At 29.5% G+C, this 22,306-nt stretch overlaps 2 protein-coding genes and 1 long non-coding RNA gene across 13 annotated transcripts in view; 2 read left to right on the top strand and 1 right to left on the bottom strand.

The window, feature by feature from the left end:
- Window positions 1-7,320, top strand: part of LOC142319779 (lysophosphatidylserine lipase ABHD12) — an 82,070-nt gene extending 74,750 nt beyond the window's left edge. For all 11 annotated transcript variants that reach the window (XM_075357454.1, XM_075357461.1, XM_075357452.1 and 8 more), the window contains 4 exons: window positions 336-453; window positions 2,186-2,347; window positions 6,210-6,340; window positions 7,019-7,320. In XM_075357454.1, coding sequence (XP_075213569.1) covers window positions 336-453; window positions 2,186-2,347; window positions 6,210-6,340; window positions 7,019-7,058 — 451 coding nt within the window. In that variant the 3' untranslated portion in view covers window positions 7,059-7,320. The remainder of the gene's footprint in view (window positions 1-335; window positions 454-2,185; window positions 2,348-6,209; window positions 6,341-7,018) is intronic.
- Window positions 7,321-9,618: 2,298 nt separating this feature from the next.
- On the bottom strand, window positions 9,619-19,114 carry SmB (small ribonucleoprotein particle protein SmB). Its single transcript, XM_075357449.1, has 6 exons — window positions 18,956-19,114; window positions 17,548-17,641; window positions 14,932-15,204; window positions 11,353-11,529; window positions 9,990-10,088; window positions 9,619-9,811 (listed from the first exon to the last, which is right to left on the bottom strand). The coding sequence occupies exons 1-6, from the start codon at window positions 18,956-18,958 to the stop codon at window positions 9,789-9,791; spliced, it is 669 nt and encodes a 222-aa protein (XP_075213564.1). The 5' UTR covers window positions 18,959-19,114; the 3' UTR covers window positions 9,619-9,788.
- Window positions 19,115-19,749: 635 nt separating this feature from the next.
- The window catches only part of LOC142319777 (uncharacterized), a 180,695-nt gene continuing 178,138 nt past the window's right edge, over window positions 19,750-22,306 (top strand). The window contains exon 1 of the long non-coding RNA XR_012755270.1: window positions 19,750-20,052. This is a non-coding gene — a long non-coding RNA (uncharacterized LOC142319777). The remainder of the gene's footprint in view (window positions 20,053-22,306) is intronic.

The raw sequence follows: 22,306 nt of genomic DNA, 5'->3' as shown, positions 1-22,306 counted from the left end.
ACTTGTTATTGTAATATTTCTGTTGTCATTTTTTTAACCTTCTTGAGAAAAGCAGCCCCAATTGCTATATTTCAGACAGTATTATCTCAATTCAGAGTCAGCAATTGGCAACAATAATAGTAGCGTATGTATGTAGATGTTCACACAAAGTTACAAGATTATTATTTATCTTCCTTAAATTGTACTGCTTCGGTGAAGCCTTTAATTATTTATATATATATATAAATACTAGTTTTAAAATACTTAGTTTTGCAATTCTGGTATGTAACATTTTTTTTTATTTTCTAATTATTTCAAAATACGTAACTTTTATGATAATAATGTAATGTTTTTAGAATATCATCACATGCTGTTCTTGAACTAGAATCTGAAGGAAGTCATATAACTGGTTTAGTACTTGAAGCCCCTTTCACTAATCTTCAAGATGAGATTAGAGATTATCCTATTGCTCAGGTATGACCCACTTTATTAATTATACAGAAGAAATAATTTATATTTAATTTTTTTTTTTTTTTTATAGGAAGACTTCAAAAAGTTTGTTTGCTTAATATTAATAATTAAATTAATTTTATTACAATGTGGTGGTATACAGTTACATTAGATCTTATTTTAAATCATCCAGTTTATTGAACCGCACATGATAAAAAAATCTTTAATTATTTTATTTGATTGTTTGAAAAAATGGTCACCTTCAATATCTTAAATTGTTACTTAAAATATCAGTTATGCACTCAAACAAAAAAAAACCCCTACCAAATAAACAAATCAATTATTTAAAATACAAAAAAGGATTAAAGAAAACAAAAAAAAAAATAAATTTTAACATAAAGATAATCTATCCAAATAATCTCTTCTAGAATTACGAATTAAAAAGACTAATAAAGAAAGTCCCAGGAATGTTGATAAAATTCAGTAATCACCTGTAAAGAATAAAAATAAGTAGTGTAACTTGGAGATAAGTTGGCTCCCCAGTTGTACAAGGGGTGTAAAGAGGTTTTTAATGTATAGTCAGTTTTGAATTTGCCGCCCATATACAATGAAAACATATGGCAATTGAGTAACTTAGTTATTTCAGTCAGTAACAACAGTTTAGTTATTTTGTTGTTTACACTTCATCTTTTAATGCAATTTGTGATCCTGCCAGTGTGAAGTATGAGGAGTAATCTGATATTTGATGGCAAAAGACAATTCCTCGGTTTAAATTCTGTAGCAAATTTGTATGGTATACTGGCTGAATGAGTGATGTGAAGTAAGATAATCGTGCCGTTTATTTCAAGAAGGGTGATTGAAAATTCATGATGAAGAACATTGTCGGTTTTCAGTTATCAGATGATTTGATTGATAAAAATTAAGGAAAACCAGTGCTTCACCGTGTCACAATCATCTTTGATGTTTCCTGGTGTTTGATTTACAAAGTTTTGACTGAAACATTGTGTACCAGATAAGTGCTGAAAATGTTAACCAATACACACACAAGGAAAAATGAATTTTTGCGGCATTACAGAAATGAAGGTGAAATTGTTTGATCACATTATTACCAGAAATGAAATCTGGATTTCATGTTCAAACTTATATATTCATATTCACACTCAGTCAGTGTGATGGCGGTATTCATAATCTCCTAGACCGAAGTTCAAACAAGAACATTCAGTTAAGAAACTTATAGCTACTGTTTTTTTTTGTTTTTTTTGAGACAAACTATTATGAGTGTCAATTTGTTTTGCAAAACATTAAAAATTCTTAAAGATCTACAAAAAAAAACAACTTGGAATACTATTCTGCAGAATCTTAATTTGCTGCATGACATTGCCCCAGCCACACACAGCAGATCAGATGGTAAGAAGTAAATATAGTTTTATCCGCAACTAATAAAGTTTGTTTTTTTCAAAACAGACATTCTTTAATAGCATGCCTCATAGATCACATCAAAACCCTTACAAAATCTGTCCAACCCAAAAATGATAAATAATACATGGTATACTAAACCACATGTTCTGAGAGTTATGGTCCATCTTTACTTCTCCTTCAAGAAACAACTATAGAATTTCAAATACGAGAAAAAGGTATGTGTATAAAAAGATTAAAGTTTTTTCTGAAATATAAAAAACTAATGAGCATCAATACTAATAATAATGTAAAACCATTGCTACATCAAAATAATATGGTCTTCTCTTTATTTTTACAGCTGTTCCGGCCTTTACCATGGTTTGATTTCTTCTTTGTTGATCCAACATATAATAATAATTTCAGATTTTCCTCTGATATTTATTTGATGAATGTTACAGCACCTTTATTAATCTTACATGCAGAAGATGATAAAGTAGTTCCTCACCATCTTGGAAAGAAGGTGTGCATTTTTATCTTTAAATATTTTCATTCTTTAATTTATTATTCAAGGGTCATTGAAATATAAATTGGAATTTTGCCATGCAGTCCGAGAAAAGTGTAGCGAGTATGGTGGTAATTAATTGGATATGTGTAGAGGGGAACAACTGACCAACCACAACTGTAGGTTGGGACATTTTTGGGCTGTATTGAAACGTGGGTCCACCACTACACCCCAGAAAGCAAGAGAACAAGTATGGTGTAGTGGAAAAGTAGATAAGGGACACCGATTAAGGCCAAGAAATGCTTTTCAGCTGGAAAAGTTCTGGCAATGTGTTTTGGGACTCAGAAGGTGTGCCGATTGATTTCCTGTGTGGACAAAGAACAGAAATGCAGCATTTTGCCAGTTGTTGAATGATGTCAGGGCTGCTTATTGCTACAAATGATACCGGCAACCGATTCGTAACATCCTCCTCCGCAACACAGGGCTGCATACTTGAGCTCAGACTCACTAAAATTCATTAGTAATTTCTTGTATGCCCACTGTATAGTCCATACTTGTGACCGTGTGATTTCCACTGTTTGATTTATTGAAAGGAGCTTTAGGAGGGGAAAGATTTTAAGACTGCAGTTGAGCATTATTTACACAGCCATCTTGTTTTTTATGAGGGGATCAGTAACCTATCTGGTGGAAAAATGTATTTCTGTTGAAAGAAACTATGTAGAAAAGTAAGGTATTATTTGTAATTTTATCTAACATCATTAAAACTATGTAAACAAATTCCAATTAATATTTGATCCTCGTATTCTGTTCATTATCAACTTATTCATTGTATGCAAATGACACAACTATTGCAAGCGATTCAAATTCTTGGGATGTAGCAAGAATATTTCTTGGGAAATAAAATTCTAAAATGTTTAGAACTATTCTTTGATTAGTTTACTGATCATTCATATAAATATATATATTTATATATAACGTTATCTCAAAATTATGTTTCAACACTAACATGTAAAAAAAATCTTGTCTTTATTTAAAAAGCTTATAAACATGATAATGAAACAGCATTGATTAACTACTTTCTCTAAATGTCTTATAATAAGAATATATTTTCCCATTTGTATTGTGTAACTAGTGCATTGGCTGACTGGCAACATAAATCAAAAATGTAGATTTTCTTGTATCCCATGTGTACATAGTAACAGTTACCACATTAGTGTAATGGTTGACATGTAATAAAACATAAGTGAAATCTATGGTAAACAATCTATGGCTGCTATTGTAAACAAGCTTCCAATTAATGCTAATAGCAGGCATTATTTAAACATGGATGACTTGCTAAATTAATTTATGAAATGTCATTTCAGCAGTTGACATTTTATCTTAACGTCATCCTTGACTTTCCATAAAGCTACTCTCTTAAATACTAAAGGTGTTTAGTATATTATAGGTTCAATCAAATTAGGAAAAGTAAAAAGTAAATTAGTTCAAATTGTTTACAGTTTTTGTAAATTTATCTTACAAATGGGTAGTAAAGATAGTAAAGATTTTTGTTTTCAAATCTTCACAATTTTCATAAAATATATTTATATACTACTATGTTTCTGTTATTAAAACTGTTTTCTTAAGATAATTGTTTCTGACAATATAGAATTGATCATTAAAAGGGTAAACTCTGATAAAAAGGAATATAAGTCTCTGAAAAGCTGTATCTTAATAACTATTCGTGGCAAAAAATTGAGTTAATGTATTACTCAATAATGTGTTATTGTTAATTGTATTTATTTGAAGAAAACCTACAGGAATTAAATAATTAACAACTTCTATTTTTGCCTGCAATTTCTTCAGTGTTTCTCAATCAGAAAATCAGGCAAAATTTCATTTAGAAATTTTATAGAACTTTGTTTAAATAGGTCTGTAAATAAAGTAGTGAATCAGTTTGTACTAGTAAACATATGGTTATTTGAACAGCTGATTTATATAAGGTATTAATATTTTAAGTCTATTGTTGTCATGCGAGACATTTTCATGGAACGAGTTTTTGTTGTGAGTGACAAACATGAGTGATACTAAAACTCAATGAGAATGCTACCGAAACTTTTTAAAAATTGAAAAAGGGGTATGGAGATGACGCTCTGTTACAAGCCTAAGTTTTTAGGTGGTTTAAAGCGTTTTCAGATGGCTGGGAAGTTGCGTATGATCCGTGCTCTGGAAGACCATTAACATCAAAAAGTGACGACAGTGTTGAGCAAATCAGATATTGTACAATCAGCGATCGCAAAATAATTGAATCTGAGCCATACCACAGTCCATCAATGGACATGAAAAGAGTTTGTGCAAAATTAGTCCCCAAAAACCTCATTGTTGAACAGAAAAACAACTGGGTGGAAGTGTGCCACGATCTTGAAACATCCGATTTTGTAAAAAAATGTTTTGGATATTTGAGTACAACCCAGAAACAAAACGCCAGAGCAAGGAGTGGCAAATTTCAAACTTACCTTGTCCCAAAAAAGCAAATTAGCATGGTTTTGATTTGCTAATTTGTTTCTTCAATATTAATGGCATTGTCCATAAGGAATGAGTTTTTGCTTACAGCAGACTGTAAATTAATATGTTTACTGAGAAATTCTTGAAAGATTGCGGAAAAGAGCTCCCTGTGTGAGACCAGCCGTCAAAGACATCTAGATACAGCATGACAATGCACTTTGTCACACTGCACTCTCTATTAATGAGTTTTTGGCAAAGAAAAACATTCCTGTAGTTCCTTAACCACCTTATTACCTAGCTTGAGTCCCAATACTTAAAAAACACCTCAAAGACACCATTTTGGAACAGTACAACAAATAAAGACCTTCAGAAGGATATGAAGAGTGGGAGAACTTGAAGCGTTGTGTGGCTTCCCAAGGGAACTATTGAAGGTGGGAACTATTTCTAAACCAGTCTCATTACTTTATTTATAGACCTTGTATATTATTTTAAAAAAGAATTTATCTGTTTGATTTAAGTGTTTTTTAAAAAAATTAGATTGTGGTTGTTTAAAAAAATATTTTTGATTCCAGTACAGTTTCTGTACTGGAATGTATATTTCTGCTAGTTTCTGCTGAAACAGACGTTAATACTTCTATAAATTCCCATAATACAGAACTGAATAGAAAAGGGCTGTGAAGGAGAAAACAATTCTTATTAATGGGAATCCTTACAAAGACAACTGTATGGAAAAGTAAGGATCTATACTGGTACATAGGAATTTACTTTTTAATAAGAGACAAGATTTTCTAGTAATTTTAATGGAAATTCTTATTTAACACAACACATTCTTTTTCTATTTTACAGTCAACAAGAATTTGAAACTCAGCCAATACCCCCCCCCCCCGCCATAATTCTACATAATTTTTCAATGACAAAATTTTTTTCGAATAGTTTTATAGGTACATATTTTTTCCTAGTTCAAGATCAAAATCTTAAAAAAAAAACAATGGCCTTGTAAACCATAATTTAAATCAAAATTTGCTAGGAACATATCCTGTACTAGTTGTAGACTGATAAAATGACAGTTAAAACTACACTTTTTACTTCCTATTGAATGTGGACTACCACATTCACATTGCCAAAAACACCATTATGATTCCTCAGCCTCCGTATTCGCTGTACATGCCCCCCATGTTCAGCAAACTGAAAAGAACTATGAAAGACAATGTTTTGTCAATGAAACGATAAAGACGAATCAGTGACTGAGGTCACTGCATTCCAGAGGTGCTTCGAAGATTGAAAAAAGTTGACATATGTATTATATATGAGAAAAGTTCCTTGATGCAAAATCAATACTGTTTATTGGGTAAAAATGGTGTTACAATTTATTAATTAAGCCGTTTTTCATTTTCAGTTGTATGAAAAAATAAAAAACCACAGAAGGAGTGAAACTGTAAATACTATTAAACTTGTTAGCTTTGATAAAAATCGTAGACTGGGACATCAGAATATTTACTTGGATACAACACTTCCTCATATCATATCGTACGTATTTATATTCTTATATAATTTCTTTAACACATTGAAGTGTACTTGAGCAAAGTTGTCATTTCAATTGTGGAAGTTTTTTTTTCAGGATATTAAACAGTGTTAAAGTTAGAAGACACTATGCCCTGAATACAATGAAAAATAAATGTTACAAAATAATGACTTATTCCAAGAAATCATGATGATGGGCAAAACATGATGATACAACAGATAGTATTTTAACACTTACTTAAACTAATATTACTTTATAAATAAAATTTCCTGTCTGTTACTTTTACTTTATATGTTGGTCTTTCACATAACCCCTCTATATACTTCATTCAACAAAAGAATTGCTCACTTTGATATTTTGCAACTACTATTATCAGAACTTATAAACAGAGTGTAAAGTTTTCATAACAAGTTGTCTTATCTTTATTTATTTATGTAAATATTATGGTAGGTGACCTAAAGCAAACTAAAAAAAGAAAGAAAATATAACTAATTTATTGAATGGGTGAAGATAGTCCTTACTAAAAAATACCCATTGACAGATATTTTGGACTATTTGAAGGTTGTTTTTTATGGTAAATAATTTTCTGTTGTTAGAAAAGAGTAATTGAAATAAGTATTTTTACTCTTATCCAAAAGACAATGAAAGTTACTAATATTTTGCTCCACTTCCCTTTGTTTCAGGAATTTTGTTAGTGCTGCCAAAGGTAAGAAGGATCTCTGATTGGACCACATAATAGATTTTATCATTCACTTACTTCTTTTGTTATCAGTATTGTGTTAATAATCTTAGAATCTCAACAATTATACTCTCTAATTTTCTATTATGTATATATTTTTTTGCACATTTTTTAAAATTTTTTATTAGTAATTGATTTAGATAAATTATATATTTATTGTTTTTTAGAACTAAAGTTCTGAACGTTGTGTAATGGTTGCTAAAAACAACAGAAGTTTAACATTAAAAATAATTCCCAAATTTGAAATATTGATTATTCTCTTTTCTTAATGGTTGAGTATCCTGTTGGATCAGTCAGTAGAAATCACAGACTGTCTCAGTTTTTACATTAAGATAAAGCTGCCTTTCATGCTTCCTGATTAATAGTTTGGTTTGTTACAACCAAAGCCCTAGTGTAAGAAATGCTATTTATTGAAATTTTGCTAAAGAAAAGTAGCAGTTTTTCATCAACTTTTTAGATCAAGGAAATGGTACAAATGGTCCATCATAGATCTTATGAATTGGTTTTGGTTATCCCATCCAGTAGCTCTGTTTTATGCACAGTAATGAAAAGTAGAGAAACCACTTGCTGTTGCCTATTTCTGCTTAAAAAAATCCAGTGCTTTTGTAACCAGAAAACAACAATGAATTCTCACCCTTCCTCATTGAAAGGTCCTCCAGGCCTGGATTGATAAGACTGAGAATGGCTCAGGCTCACTAGCATACCCTGTCAAGGGCCTTAAAAAAGGAAGATCAAAAAGGATCTTAAAAAAGGAAGGAAGATAAGTCTAAGGATAAGCTAAAAGTACATGAATTTGTGTGAATAAGGTTTAAATGTATTTGCTAGTAAGTCATTAGCTTCAGGTAATGAGGATATTTGAAAATGGACAAGTTTGTTCTTGGGCAAGAATAATTGAAGTGATTTCAAGATCTTAATGGTCAGAAAACTATAAAAAAATCCTTTAAAAATTGTATATATGACGATCTATAATCTATTTAAGTGAATGAATATTTCAGACATGTATTTTGTCCCCTGTTTAATTAAATGCACCTTTTTTTATAATTTTAGACTGCAATGTATATAAATAATCTTTCACTAACTAATTTCACAAGCTGTACAGAGTACTATGAAATTCACAGAAAAAAGTTTACTCAAATAAACATTAAAAGAGAGAAAAAAGGCCCTTGATCCTGCAGCCTGACCCATATTAACTTGTTAATTTACAATTTTTTAATTAAAATTACACTTTTTTTTTAGAATTACTTTAACAAGTCAACATCAACAATGTAAATGGAGGATACTACAATGCAGCTTTTTTTTTAGAATTACTTTAACAAGTCAACATCAACAATGTAAATGGAGGATACTACAATGCAGCTTTCTTTATATTGAGATAACATAGTTGCTTCTAATTCTAAGCTGAAAACATTGACTCCTTTCATTGTTGTTTGCAGTGGGTGTAAGACAACCTTACATAAAAATGCAAGTAGTATACTGTAAAATAAAATGGACTACTAATAAAATGTCCAGTTATACAAAATATTGTCCTACTCTTCATTAGATATACCTATAAATGGAGGATACTACAATGCAGCTTTCTTTATATTGAGATAACATAGTTGCTTCTAATTCTAAGCTGAAAACATTGACTCCTTTCATTGTTGTTTGCAGTGGGTGTAAGACAACCTTACATAAAAATGCAAGTAGTATACTGTAAAATAAAATGGACTACTAATAAAATGTCCAGTTGTACAAAATATTGTCCTACTCTTCATTAGATATACCTATTTGGGTGAGGTTGTTAAAAAATGTATTAATTTACTTACTTAAGAGTTTTTTTATATCGCAGGATATTGAAAATGGTAATAGTATACAAAATGCTCTTGAGTACAGAAAACTCATCATCCACCCCTGCCCAAAATTCTTCAAAGAGTGATTTATTTCGCCATGAAGTCTAATTAGTTAAGATTTAAGTATTTTGAAATAGATCCCTAATGTACTCATAACTTGCTACCATATTTCTAGGTTTGATTGTTAAAAATTTCTGCTTTTTACATCTGGCTATTTTATATGAAACTTTTAAGAGGCAAATAAAGCTCTTCCATTCACAAAGTTTTTTTAAAAACTAAAATGATGTTTGCTTTTCATATATTTTAATTCAAAGAAAAGTTTTCTATTTTATATGAAACTTTGTAAGAGGCAAGTAAAGCTTTGTCATACATAGTTTCTTTGAAAAATAAAATGATGTTTGAATTAAAATATATATATATATATATATATATATATATATATATATATTTTATTTTCGGAACCACACTCATGCACTGGAACTTGCAAAGCCATTATCAGATATGGTGGTCGTAAGAAGGAGAGCAATAGAGAGGCATTGATTCTGGTTTTGTCTTGGTACAACGGATCATTGTAAGTAAATTTATTGAAATCTGCTGCAGTAGAGGAATGAAACTACAATATGGCAGCGTCAATCTGTGCAATGTTAATTGTAATATGAGGACATATTTTAAAATGGATTATCATTAGACAGTTCACAGATAAGACAAAAGAATGTAAGAATTAAAACATAATACAAACTTGATTTTATTTATACTTACAAATTAATACACTCATTACATTCATTCAACTGACTTGAATAGTAGTAGAACTACTGCACTTTAACATCTTCATTATCTATTAAATAATCACATTTAGATCACTGGCATCTTAAAGATATGACATTCTCAATATGGAGGTCTTGGAGGGCCTGAAACAAATCGGTCAACAAAAACCAATTATTTACATACTGAAACTAGGTGTAAAGAAGGCATGTGGTGTACAAGAATCAGCTAATGTTTTATTTCAATAGTAATACATAATTAAAATAATAATACATAATACAAAACTATATAAATTTAAAGAATTAAAAAATGATACTGACGTACCTCCTCTCATCATACCAGGTGGTGGACCTCTCATTGGTGTTCCACCCATAGGTGGTGGTGCTCCACGACCCATTGCAGGTGGCATTCCTGGTGGCATACCTTCAAACAAACAAACAAACAATATAACTATCAAGAATTTCAAATAGCAATTTTTGTTTTATAGAGGATATTTTTGTGGTTATTATCAACCTATAATTTCAGAATATTTAGTAATAGTTGGAGAGTTGTGGGATGGCATGTTTGTAAGACCTGATGATCTTACCACTCTTTTGCGCAAAAATTATTTTTTTTATTTCACGGATGACCAGTTTCAGTGACTGACAAGAAACATCAAAAAAGGAGGTGGATGATTTGCTTTAAAGTGACCAGTAAATCACCCAGCAACACATCACTATTCAGTTAGGCAGATTTAGAGGAGGCCATATTATTGAGCCTATCCCATATCCGCCATACTTGTCGGATGTGACTTCCACTTCCCTTAACTCAAGAGAGATCAAAGGTAATCATTACACCACCGATGATGAAGTGAATGAAGCTGTGGCCATTTGGATCCGAGAAAGACCACCAGAATTTTCCAGTGACTGAATTCAAAAACTTATCACTTGTTGGGAGTGTATACACTCGCAAAAGTGTACCAGTGTCAACAGGGATTATACTGAAAAATAAATACTGCATTTTGTAGCTACGGTATTGTACTTATATTCATTTTTTACTTCATTCCCATGCTATGCATATTGTATAAGGAATTATAACACCATATATATTGTAAGTTTATGTTAACTGATTGTACTAATACAAATTCTTTCCTTTGCAAGACTTTCCATTCCATTAAATGAAATTTTGAACCTATATTTATATAGTACTTCTTTTTCTGTACAGCCTCCAGAACCGCAGTAAGGTATTACTATAGAGGATGATATGTATGAATGTAAAGTGTAGTCTAGTACAGTATCAGGTTGACCATTCCTCAGATGTGTGGTTAATTGAAACCCAACCCAACCACCAAAGAACACCGGTGTCTACAACAAATACAGTGTACATATCATAAATGTTCTTTAATTCACATGTTTTTTCTTCCCATTATGATGGATTCATAATGCAGAACTTGAACAAAAGTAAGTTTTTTTTTAAACAAATACTATTTCAAAAGTTGACCAGGTTTATCACACAAAATACAATACCAAAAAGATAATCATATAATTGCTAAATCAGTGTTAAATTAGAATGTTTTGGCACTGTAGCAGCAAACAGAAAATAATTTGATTTAATCCAATATTATTAATCTGAATAAACAATTCAAAAGATCCCAATGAAGATTTATACTAATAGAATACAATTGTTAATTATTTTTATTTCAATTTACCCATCATTCCTGCAGGAGGTGCCATCATTTGAGGTGGCATTTGTCCACGACCCCCTGGAGGTGCACCAGGTGGACCGGTAGGTCTCATCTGTGGAGGAGCTGACACTTGACCTCTACCACCTGGCGTCATTATTTGTTGTGAAGGACCTCCAACACCTCGTACTGGTCCTTGTAAACCTGCAAGACAAATTACAATCGTGTATATCAATGGGTATAAAGAAATAATATTAACGCATATTTGGGACATGCTTTAACTTTAAAACATTTTGTTGAAAATCACAGCAGAAATTAACTATAATTCCGAATCTAGCTGGAAGATTTATAAAAGCATAAAAGATATGAGTTACTAGAAAAACATAACCACATGATAATAAACTAGCTTAACTCCAAGCAGTCAAGTACTGTTGTGTATAACAAAATTTTTCATGGTTACTAAGTTCAGCAGCAAGCTATAAATTTCATTTTTACATTTGCTTACATTGATAAAGCTATTTTTCTCCATAGAGAAGTTTTTATTTGTCTATTCAGCAATAATACTGGTCAAAAAACCCAAAAATTTGATGATTAATTATGTCAGTAGTATTATTTGACTACCCAGCAATAATACTGGCCAGACAAACCCATTAATTATGTCAGTGTAGCAGAAGGTTTTAAATCTGTTCTGTTCACATTTTTTATATTAACATATTATTCAGGTCAATATGACAACAACTTTCTGGTTAAAATTATTTGTTATTAATATTATACAGTTTAGTAAATAATAATACCTTACATATTCATGAAACATATCAATGACCACATAAATACATTTACTTGAATGCCTACTGTTCTACATTTAAAAAATTTCAAACCACAATGTTATAGAGAATTAAATGAGAAATAGGCTAAAATATGAAAATTTCACTATAAATTACTCCAGTACATAAATATAATGCAAACTTACAAAAATGTTACATAAATTTACTTGCATAAATTTTTGCCAATAAATATTGTTCATTTTATTGTAATTTTATGTCAGAAAAGGCATTATAAAATCTTAGTGAATCTAAAATGATTTGTAGTTTTTTGTCAGTTTTGTACTTATTTTTATTACAGCATGTAAAGTACTCATAAGTTTTGGAATATAGTTTACTACTGTTGTGTTATTAGCAAAAGAAATATGAGCTCTGAACATCCTTATTTGGATCATTTGCACCAGCAATTCTTTCATATTTTTTCTCCAAGCATAGTTATTTTGTACCGATAAGGTGGTCAAATTTTGTTCCAGGTGGCTGGCCACCTGGTTCTTGCAGAATAAACCTGAATTCAGCTTGTAAGTACTTCATCACATAACTATATCTATAACATATTTGCAAGTTTGCTGGGAGTATGTTGTTCGAAAACAAACTAATGTTCCACTTGTTAAAGTTTTATGTTTTCATCAGAATAATATAATTTTGGTAAAACTACTATCCAGTATTCACAGATTTCATGCGTAGGAGCTAATTTATTTATAATCCTTCATTATTGATGTTATCAATTTATTACAATGTAAAACTCAAGATATGAGAGGTAAAAACTCGAGATATTAGAAAAATATTTCAAGGGTCAAAGTTGCTCAGAATGTGGGATGACCAGTACTTTGATCCCTGCCAGTAACAATCCACAGTGTGCCTGAAATGAGATGCCGTCTACATTCTTCCATTTTTCTCCATAAGCCCCTCAATGTTAATCATTTTTATGCTTCATTTTCAAAAGAACTAAAAATAAGATCGAACTCACCAATTATGTTATCCTGGAAGATGCATATCTTGTGACACCAGGTGCATTTTATGTTTTGAGCAGCTTATCATTTGTGTTGTGGAGGCTTCATCTTCCACTGAATTTCTCTATTCTTATAAAGTGGACTGGTGCTGGCTGTAGAAAAATTTCTTTGCCTTGCTGCACTTTCCTCATCAGAGTCATCAATATCACCATCAATCTCAGACACTTCTTTTTCATTGAAATAAACTGCTATGTTTTCTTGAATTTCTGTTCTATTTGATTTGCCATACTCATATTATACTACATAAAACAATGAAATCAGACTGAATTGTTTGCAGCTGTATAGTACTGTGCCTGTTGAGTTCAAGTAACATGTCCTGAAGCGACAAAATTCTGTTTAATTACAATTATTTTCTTTTTTTATGTCATTTGTTTCATTTCAATAGTATTTCATAATTGATGATACAAGTAAGTTCAGATATGATGAACTTCCAAGCAAATAGGAATATTATACTAAACACACACAACCACAATCCCCAACCCACCTGTGGATAAAATTACATAATAATTAGCTACAGTTTTGGATATTTTACAGAATTTTAAATTTGCACCTTTGTATGAGCAATTTCTATTATTTTGACCTACTGTAGTGACTATCTTTTAAATTATTCATTATATATTGATCACAAAAAGGTCAACAACAAAACATAAAAATAAAAGAATATTTTATTATTTTTATATCTGTAGTATTATATAAAATTATATAAAAAATTGTTCACTTGCTTAGCCCATGGGGGTCTGTGCAATGTTTTTCACTACCAACTATATCATGAGCATCTTCTACACAGGATATTTATTTATCAACTATTACAGATTTATAACATTTTCAGTATTTACTTATAATCTTACTTATAATTATACAAATACTTATAATACAAAATTTCAAAAAATATAAGTAGAAAATTCTGTATTATAAGTACTTCAAATATAACTTAAATAATATTCTAATTTGTTATATTATCAACTTTTTTAACCCCTTAACAATCTTAACAGAATATTTTGACATAGCCAATATGCATGATTAGGGCGGGGCGGCCTTTTTCAGAATATTCTGATTTAAAATTTTATCTGGTTTCAATTCATGTCATAATTTTACATATATTTTTTTATAGTATTTTGGAATTATAGGTAACACTAGTTGTAATTTTAATAATGTAAGCGAGAGATTTTATGTCTATTTGCAATCAGTTAACCAGACTGTAATGGTGAGTTGTTTATTTATTGTTCTGTATGTGAGCAATACATTTATTACACGCAAAATTCTATAAATATAACAGTATATAATTGTAAATATTTTATATGCAAGTAAAATTATAAAGCTAATTTCCGTAAATATTTTGTATATTCGTGCACTTGTTTGGGTGTAAGTATGAGTGTGCAATAAAATACATTTTGCATTCAAAAAAATTGTTTTTAAATGATATATTATGTCATTACTAGTAGAAAAAAAAGAAGAAACTGGTAAGGGGTTAAATTTATATCATAAAACAATTAGGAATTTATTTATGAAGGATTAATAAACAAAGCACCCGGAGATAGTTGTGAGAAAAATGTAGTCATGTAAAACATTCTGCGATGTAGAACAACAATAATACAATTTATACAGTATTTATATCTATCAAAATGTTACTAAAAGATATAAAGTCTGTTTATGCTTAATGCTGAGATTATTCATGTGGACAAATGACAAAAAGCTGTTTGTGCCACAATGATCCACAGTCCTGAGTCTCACCAATGGGCACTACATCCAACACTAATATATTAGTAAAAAAATACCTGCGGGTACACTGGCACCACTAGCAGGGACTCCTCTGCCAGCAGGACGTGCCATTCCAGGTCCAGGTGCTGCTCCTGGAATAGGTACTCTTGGAAGGCCTTCCTCAGGAGGTGGTGGTCCTTCAACTGTTAACGATACAATATTTTCTCCCCGAAGTAAAACAAATCCTAACATCCTCTTTTCTTCTCTTTCAGGTTGTTTGGTATTTTTAGGTTTAATCTTTCTAAATTCATCACAATCTCCCAAAATCAAGTTCATATGTTTATCAAATGCTAGAAACAAAATAAAATAAGAACATTTTGATCAATATCTTCTGTTGTCTATTTATAGTCAATTACATAAATTTGACTGTAGCAAGAACCAAAGTCCTTAATAAATCTACAAAGAGTAGAGTAGTAATTAACAGTAATAGCAAGACAAAATCTAAAGAAACTAATCTATAAGCCAAGTAAGTTCTCTCAGATTCTTTAATCCAACTGGTGATACGGAATTGGCTCGAAAAAGATCTTATACCTCATTTACTGGATATGGATCATTCTGGAGCATCTGTATTTTGTGGTTTCAATCTGGCGTTATTGTATTATTTGCAAATACAATAATAATGAGCGGTTATCAGTTACCAGTGTTATTTTTAGGCTAGTTAAGAAAGTTTTAGCTTGCTACAGATATAGAATTTGACAGACTAAATTCTTCAGATGAAAACCTTAAGTCACTTGCAAGAACATTTTATTTATTCCTCCAGTAACAACAGGCTGTTACCCACTTAATGATGGATGAAATTTTGTAGCATATGAAAAAATACCACACCTGATGGATCAAACTCAGAACCTACCAAAATAAAAACAATACAAGTATTGTTTTATGAAATTTATTTTATTCAGTAATAGTAAAAAAAATTTGAATTTCATGGTGTAATAAACCTGAGAAAATGGAATTTAAGAGGATTGAGAAAATTTCTCTTACAACAGGCTAGCTTACTTATTTATAAACATTTAAAAATTAAATATGTTATCTACCTTCGGTGATTTCTAATTTTTGATTTCATTTTAATTGTTTAGCAGAGCTCCGCACATATGTATAATTTTTTTGATAATGTACAGAATAAAAAAAAAAACATGAATATCTTATTGTTCTTGCATTAGCCATGTTCCATTACTGCATTTTTTTTTTTAGTAAACTCCATATGATCTGGGAAATATCTATGATGGGTGATAATTCAAGATTTTGGTAAAACAGTTTTTTAAGAAAATACTTAAATAAATGCAAATTAAAGTAATAAGATATATAAATTAAACTAGATACAATTAAATATAACATCAATAACTTTTAAAACATAATTGGAGATTACTACATGAAGGGGATTAAATCCAGTCAGGCATGGCATTTTTCATGCTACAAAATCCATCTTTAGTAACTGACACAATGAGTAAAATTAATCCACTTTCAGTCTTGACAAATTTTTATTTCACATAGACTAAAGGGTTTTTAAATAACATAATTATACAATAATTTTGATTCTCTTGCTTGTCAGTTATCTCTTAGAATATTTTTAACAACAGACACAACTTAAAAAAAATTAAATATCAATTATAAAAAAATTGAATTTTTTTATTCTTAAGTCTGATCCCATGGGATTGCGCTATCTAAAAACCATTAACATAACGTCTACACTACTACTAGATATAGTAGGATTTTCATACTGAAAATTAGAAAGTTTTAAAAAACTGATAAGGGTCCTATTCAACCCTTTGTTTGGGGCTTAAGTTTATTTATTGGAATAATAGGTACTTACGTATTAACGCCACCACAGCTACAGCTTTATTTAAAAACAAAGTAGTCAATCGGATTTCGGTGGAAAATGGGCCGATATAGAGTTTAACATAGATTCAAAAGTCTCTTTATTAATCTTAATAAATGGTTTTAATTTATTTATTTTATAAATAAATAACCAAACTTAACCTTCACTCACTAACCTTGACTAATTAACAGGAGTGTTTTGATTTAAATAATTAATTGTAATAATTACTGAATTTATTAAATAAATAGTCAAAAAATTACAGTGTTAATTAGTCAAGGTTAGTGAGTGAAGCGAGCGTAGGTTAAGTTTAGTTAAATTATATTTGTAAAATAAATAAATATAAATAACCATTTATTAAAATTAATAAAGAGACTTCATTTTCCATCGAAATCCGATTGACTACTTTGTTTTCAAATAAAGCTGTAGCTGCGGTGGCATTAACACGTAAGTACCGAATAATAAACTTAGCTTCAATAAATCAGATCAATTTTGTGCAGTTATTTAATAAGATGAAAAAAATATAACAAACAAAAAAATATGGGTACAAGATGAGATGGCCCCATAATCTGATGGGGTTGAAAACTAGGCCCGACATTTGCAAAAACCATGATTTCCATTACTTTGAACAATAACTATATTTTCCCTTCATATTTCCCTCAATAGCCAAGAAAGTAAAATTTTTGATAATACAAGAACAGTAAGAATTTAATCAAATTTCAATACATAAATTATTAAACAAATGTTTATATTTGTTAACAGTAATATATTTAATTCTGTGGTATCAAAAAATCTTATCTAAACTTAGGAATATAAATACCTTTAAATGTTCCAATAAAAGTTCTTGAATCTTGAAGTATGATTCGTACTCTATAATTAAGATGCTGTTGCATCTTATTATTCTTTCCAATTGTCTGAAAAAAATTTTTTAAAGCCATTTAAAAAATGAGGTAAAAGAAAAATTCACATCAACATATATTCTTTATTAAGCAAATCACATTTATAGAAAAAATAAAGTAGTAACTATACATGTAAATAACTTTGCTCCTAACACCGTTAAACAGGGGAATAAATTAAAAATATAATTTTCTCAGGTTATGGTTAAAAAGGAACATAATTTATATTGTTTTTTTTTTTCAGTGAGAAGGGAAAACAATATTTTCAATCCTACACACCAATAGATCTGATAACTTGAATTTATCACTTGCTATCAAAGAACTACTGCATTAATCCTGCTCAAATTTTTCTACAAAGTAGTCCATCAACTCCAATAACTTGCTTGATGATCCCCTATGTACTACAGATCCTTTCTTTTTCCCATAACTACCTTTCAGATACTTCAGAGGATGATATATATGAGTGTAAATGAAGTTTAGTCTTGTACAGTCTCAGTTCGATCATTTCTGAGATGTGTGGTTAATTGAAACCCAACCACCAAAGAACACTGGTATCCAAAATCTAGTATTCAAATCCGTGTAAAAATAAATGACTTTACTAGGACTTGAACGCTGAAACTCTCGACTTCCAAATCAGCTTGGGAAGGCACATTCACTAGTAGACAAAGCCGGTGGGTTGTACTCCACTACAGATCCTGCATTAAGTATACATACTTTACTGTCCTAATTTATTTTGAGATTCTAATCAAAAAATTCTCATTGCTTATTGTACATGAAAAATACTTTATATTACGACCTAATTGATTTTTTTCAAACCAATCTATTACATAAAATTACGTTGACTAAGATTTTAGCTTTTTTCCAGTGTTAGCAACCAACATTAACCACAATGTCATCAGCAGAGTGATAACTTCAACTAAATCAGAAAGAAATGGTAAGGCATTTTAAAAATAAACAACATTCATTAAAATTTTACAAATAGAACCTGGATAAATCGGGTAATTTAAACTGACATTTTAACATTTTTTTAAATATTAATATTAGTTACGTTGCGAAAACGATTTTGACGTATAGGTTAATTCAAAAGAAACCACAGACAATGAATTGCGTATTTTACAGAGTATATAACTAAGTTATCACTCATCTTATTATGTTGATGTAACAAAAATGAATAGGGTGTAAGTGAATAATTAAAAATATTTTTGTTAATGATATTAATACAGCAGCAGCTTAATACGATCAAAAACGTTTGTTTATAAAGTTGATCTTACAAAAGGCTAACGGAAAATTTGCATCAAGATTACTAGCAATCTTAAAAAACAGCCAACTTACCATTTTGAATAAGTTTTTATCTTCCGCTAAAATAACAAAGTATCAGTTCAAATCAAAACTAACGTAACGTTTTTCCCATCTAAACCTAACAACGAGCCGGTTTAGCTTTACTTAACAACAACCGGATATAAACAGTGCACTGCAACCAGGAATACCAGGGTGTTTTTTTTTATAGTAATTTACTGACATGATATACACGCAGATAAAATTTGTTAATGTAGACAATATAAAAATTGTATATTCATAATCCGACGGAGGAACATGAAAGTAATATATATATATATATATATATATATATATATATATATATATATATATATATATATATATATATAGTGTATTATATATGTATATATTTATTTTCATCTCTTTGTAATTTATTTTTTTTTTTAGATACTGCATCTGTTGTCAGTCGCTAGCTATTTACGATTTGCTATGTAAAGGCAAACATTTTGCAGAAATTCTATAAAATATACCTCTCGCTCGTATATTAATGTTGAATTATGATTTTATTCTCATGATCTGATATCATTAATAATTGGGAAATTAACTAATAATTAAATTCGCATTACAATACAAGAATCATATCTCAAATACCAAAGTATTGAAAATATTTCTCGTCAACTTGAAAGGGATTTAAAAATATTTAGGCCTAGCACTATATTCACTCACAAATCCTATATTTATAATTACTTGTAATAAAAACTAATTAAACTTTTGAAGATTTTCTAGAAACTGTTAATACCAATTAATTAGTTCTACGTTGTCTTTTGTATGTTGGCTATACTGTCAGTAATAAGGTGTTTAAGACTATGAGCTGTAACCGATTATAAATGTTTGACTCTGTATTCAGGTTATACAAATATTTTATTCAGTAAATGAGATGCGTTAAATGCACTAATTTTAAATAATAAACAAATTTGGCAGATGTAAGAAAACTAATTTATTCTAGAAGTTCGTATATAAGCATAAATACCATCATTGAGTTAGTATTTAGCAAGTATTATTCTAACTACTACGTATTTATTACTCAATATAATATTATTTATCTTGTTATAAAGAAATTTTTACTAATAACGAAATATAATGCTACCTCTGTAAGTTTATATTTATTGGATTTGTGTAACTACTAATAGTTTAATAATTTTAACTTTATTATTTTAAAAACATAAATGTTAAGATGTTTACATATCACAGTCATTTTTCTTGATCTCATTCAGAAATTGATATTTTAATAATGGTGTAATAGTTCTGATTTAGAAAATGCACTAATTATTATTAATTAATATTGAAAATGCCAAACCTTCGAATGTATGAATGGCAACAATCTTACCATCAGTTGCTACTTGAAAATGAGGTAAAGTCTTGGGGAGAAGACCATTGTATGTTATCACATTAGTGTACACAAATTGTTGTTTAGTATACAACATGGATCAATCTGTATATTTTCTTAATTTTTATATGATAAAAATAATCATTTGACAAATCATCAGCATAGTTATAGAAAATTTACATATTTTTGTTATCTTGAAGTATTTGACTTGTTTCATTTTCTTACTAATAAAAAAATGTTAAAAAAAATACTGAATTTGCTACTGTATTAACTTTTTTATTCATTCCCTGCTATTATTTCACTGCTAAAACCTGCATGTTATTATACCACCTGATTTTTTGAAACTAGCATTTGTGTTATGTAATCTAAAGCTGCATATACACTTGCATCTATGTCTTGCTTTTTGGGCAAAGGATGGATCACGTTTGTGATGCTTCTATTATCATGGTTTTTCCTTGTTTTTATCACAAATTTTCCAGTACAATTTCTTTGATATTTTCAGATAAATGCTTGAGCATAGTTTTGTTCAAGCAGAATAAATACATCTTAATTTTGAAGCAGTTTTTATGTGATTGTCTGGCTGGATGTTGAGTCTTAACATCCCCTTCTACCTCTTTTTTTGATTTGATTTTACCTTCTCCTTTTCTTTTCTGTCACTCAAGTGTTGAAATTATCATCACTTTGTAAACTTCTGGCAAAATGATGAATTGATTTTAATTTTCCTGAATTTTTTTAATTTCATTATGCTTTGGCAATGATTTTGTAAAAAAGACTTAAAACTATGATAAAACTGAACTTTAAAGAATATAAAAAATCTTATGTATCAAATCCAATATTTATGTCCTGCTTCCATTACCACAAAACCTGGTAAGTGAAGCTTTTATAGTTTATTATTAATTTTGCCTGCTTTTATAGGTTTTTTGGAGATCTTGAAGCTTTATTTTAGAGAGATTAATGCAATTTAAAGAAAAAGGATTGTAATTAATTTTTTGCAATTTTTAATATTATATATGTTGTTTTTTAATTGTGCATTTATGATTTTTATTTGATAATATGAATGGCTTAATACATTTATTGAAATGTATGAAGAGGTTTCCATTTTAATTGAACAAATTTTCAAAGATTTTATTGCATCACTGTTTTAGATTTTGATGATATTTGGTATATGATAACTAATTTTATATTTTTAAAAAAACTTTTTCGTCAGTTGTAGACTATTTTCTAACTTTCCAACAGGTAAAAGCAGCCATTTTCGTCACTTTTTCCTTGAGCTGTAGCATTCTTATTTTGCATCATACAGAGGGTCAAAAAGGGTTTTTGGAAAGATTAAAGATGGAACTTCACTTTAGTGCACTCAAAATTTATTTTGTTACATAATCAAATCTTGTTTACTGAAGTTACATTTACAAGTTGTTTTTTTTTTAAATTTAGGCCCAAAACAAATGAAGGGCTTAGGGTAACAGACTTTTTTTTAGCTTTTAACTGTTTGGTACTATTAGTACCTATAAAAAAAATTGGACTGTTACAGAGTATCCTTTATTAAAAAAAATGGCTGCCAAACTGTAAGATTTTGAAAATGTCTCATTTTTGGGACCAAAAAACCACATGTGGGACAGGTGGCAAAAATCTGAAATGTTTAGAGAAGTAAGTAGTTTTTATGTACTTTAAAACCATATAAAATTTATTTTGTTACTCAAAGGGGTTGACGAGTAATGAAACCATCAAAACCGCTAAAAACAATGTTCCTTCTAACTATAAATAATATATACAAAAAAATCACAGCATGTATTTTTCCACATAATAATGTAGGCCTACTATACAAAATATTTTGATATGTTTATAATGAGATAGCTTATTTTCTAGATAGTTTGTTAGTTAGAGTTGTGTATGACTCATGTTTAAACACGAAAGTGAATAGACATGAATGATTGCGTAATCCTTCATTTAAAGATTTTAGAAGGCTCAGTTAATGTTTTGATTTCAATGTGATGTGTTGTATTGTTGCTAATGTTAATACT

Source organism: Lycorma delicatula, chromosome 2 (assembly GCF_047948215.1).
Source record: "Lycorma delicatula isolate Av1 chromosome 2, ASM4794821v1, whole genome shotgun sequence".
NCBI classification, from domain to species: domain Eukaryota; kingdom Metazoa; phylum Arthropoda; class Insecta; order Hemiptera; family Fulgoridae; genus Lycorma; species Lycorma delicatula.
Note: the sequence above shows the minus strand (reverse complement) of the source record. Positions and strands in the feature narration are given on the sequence as shown.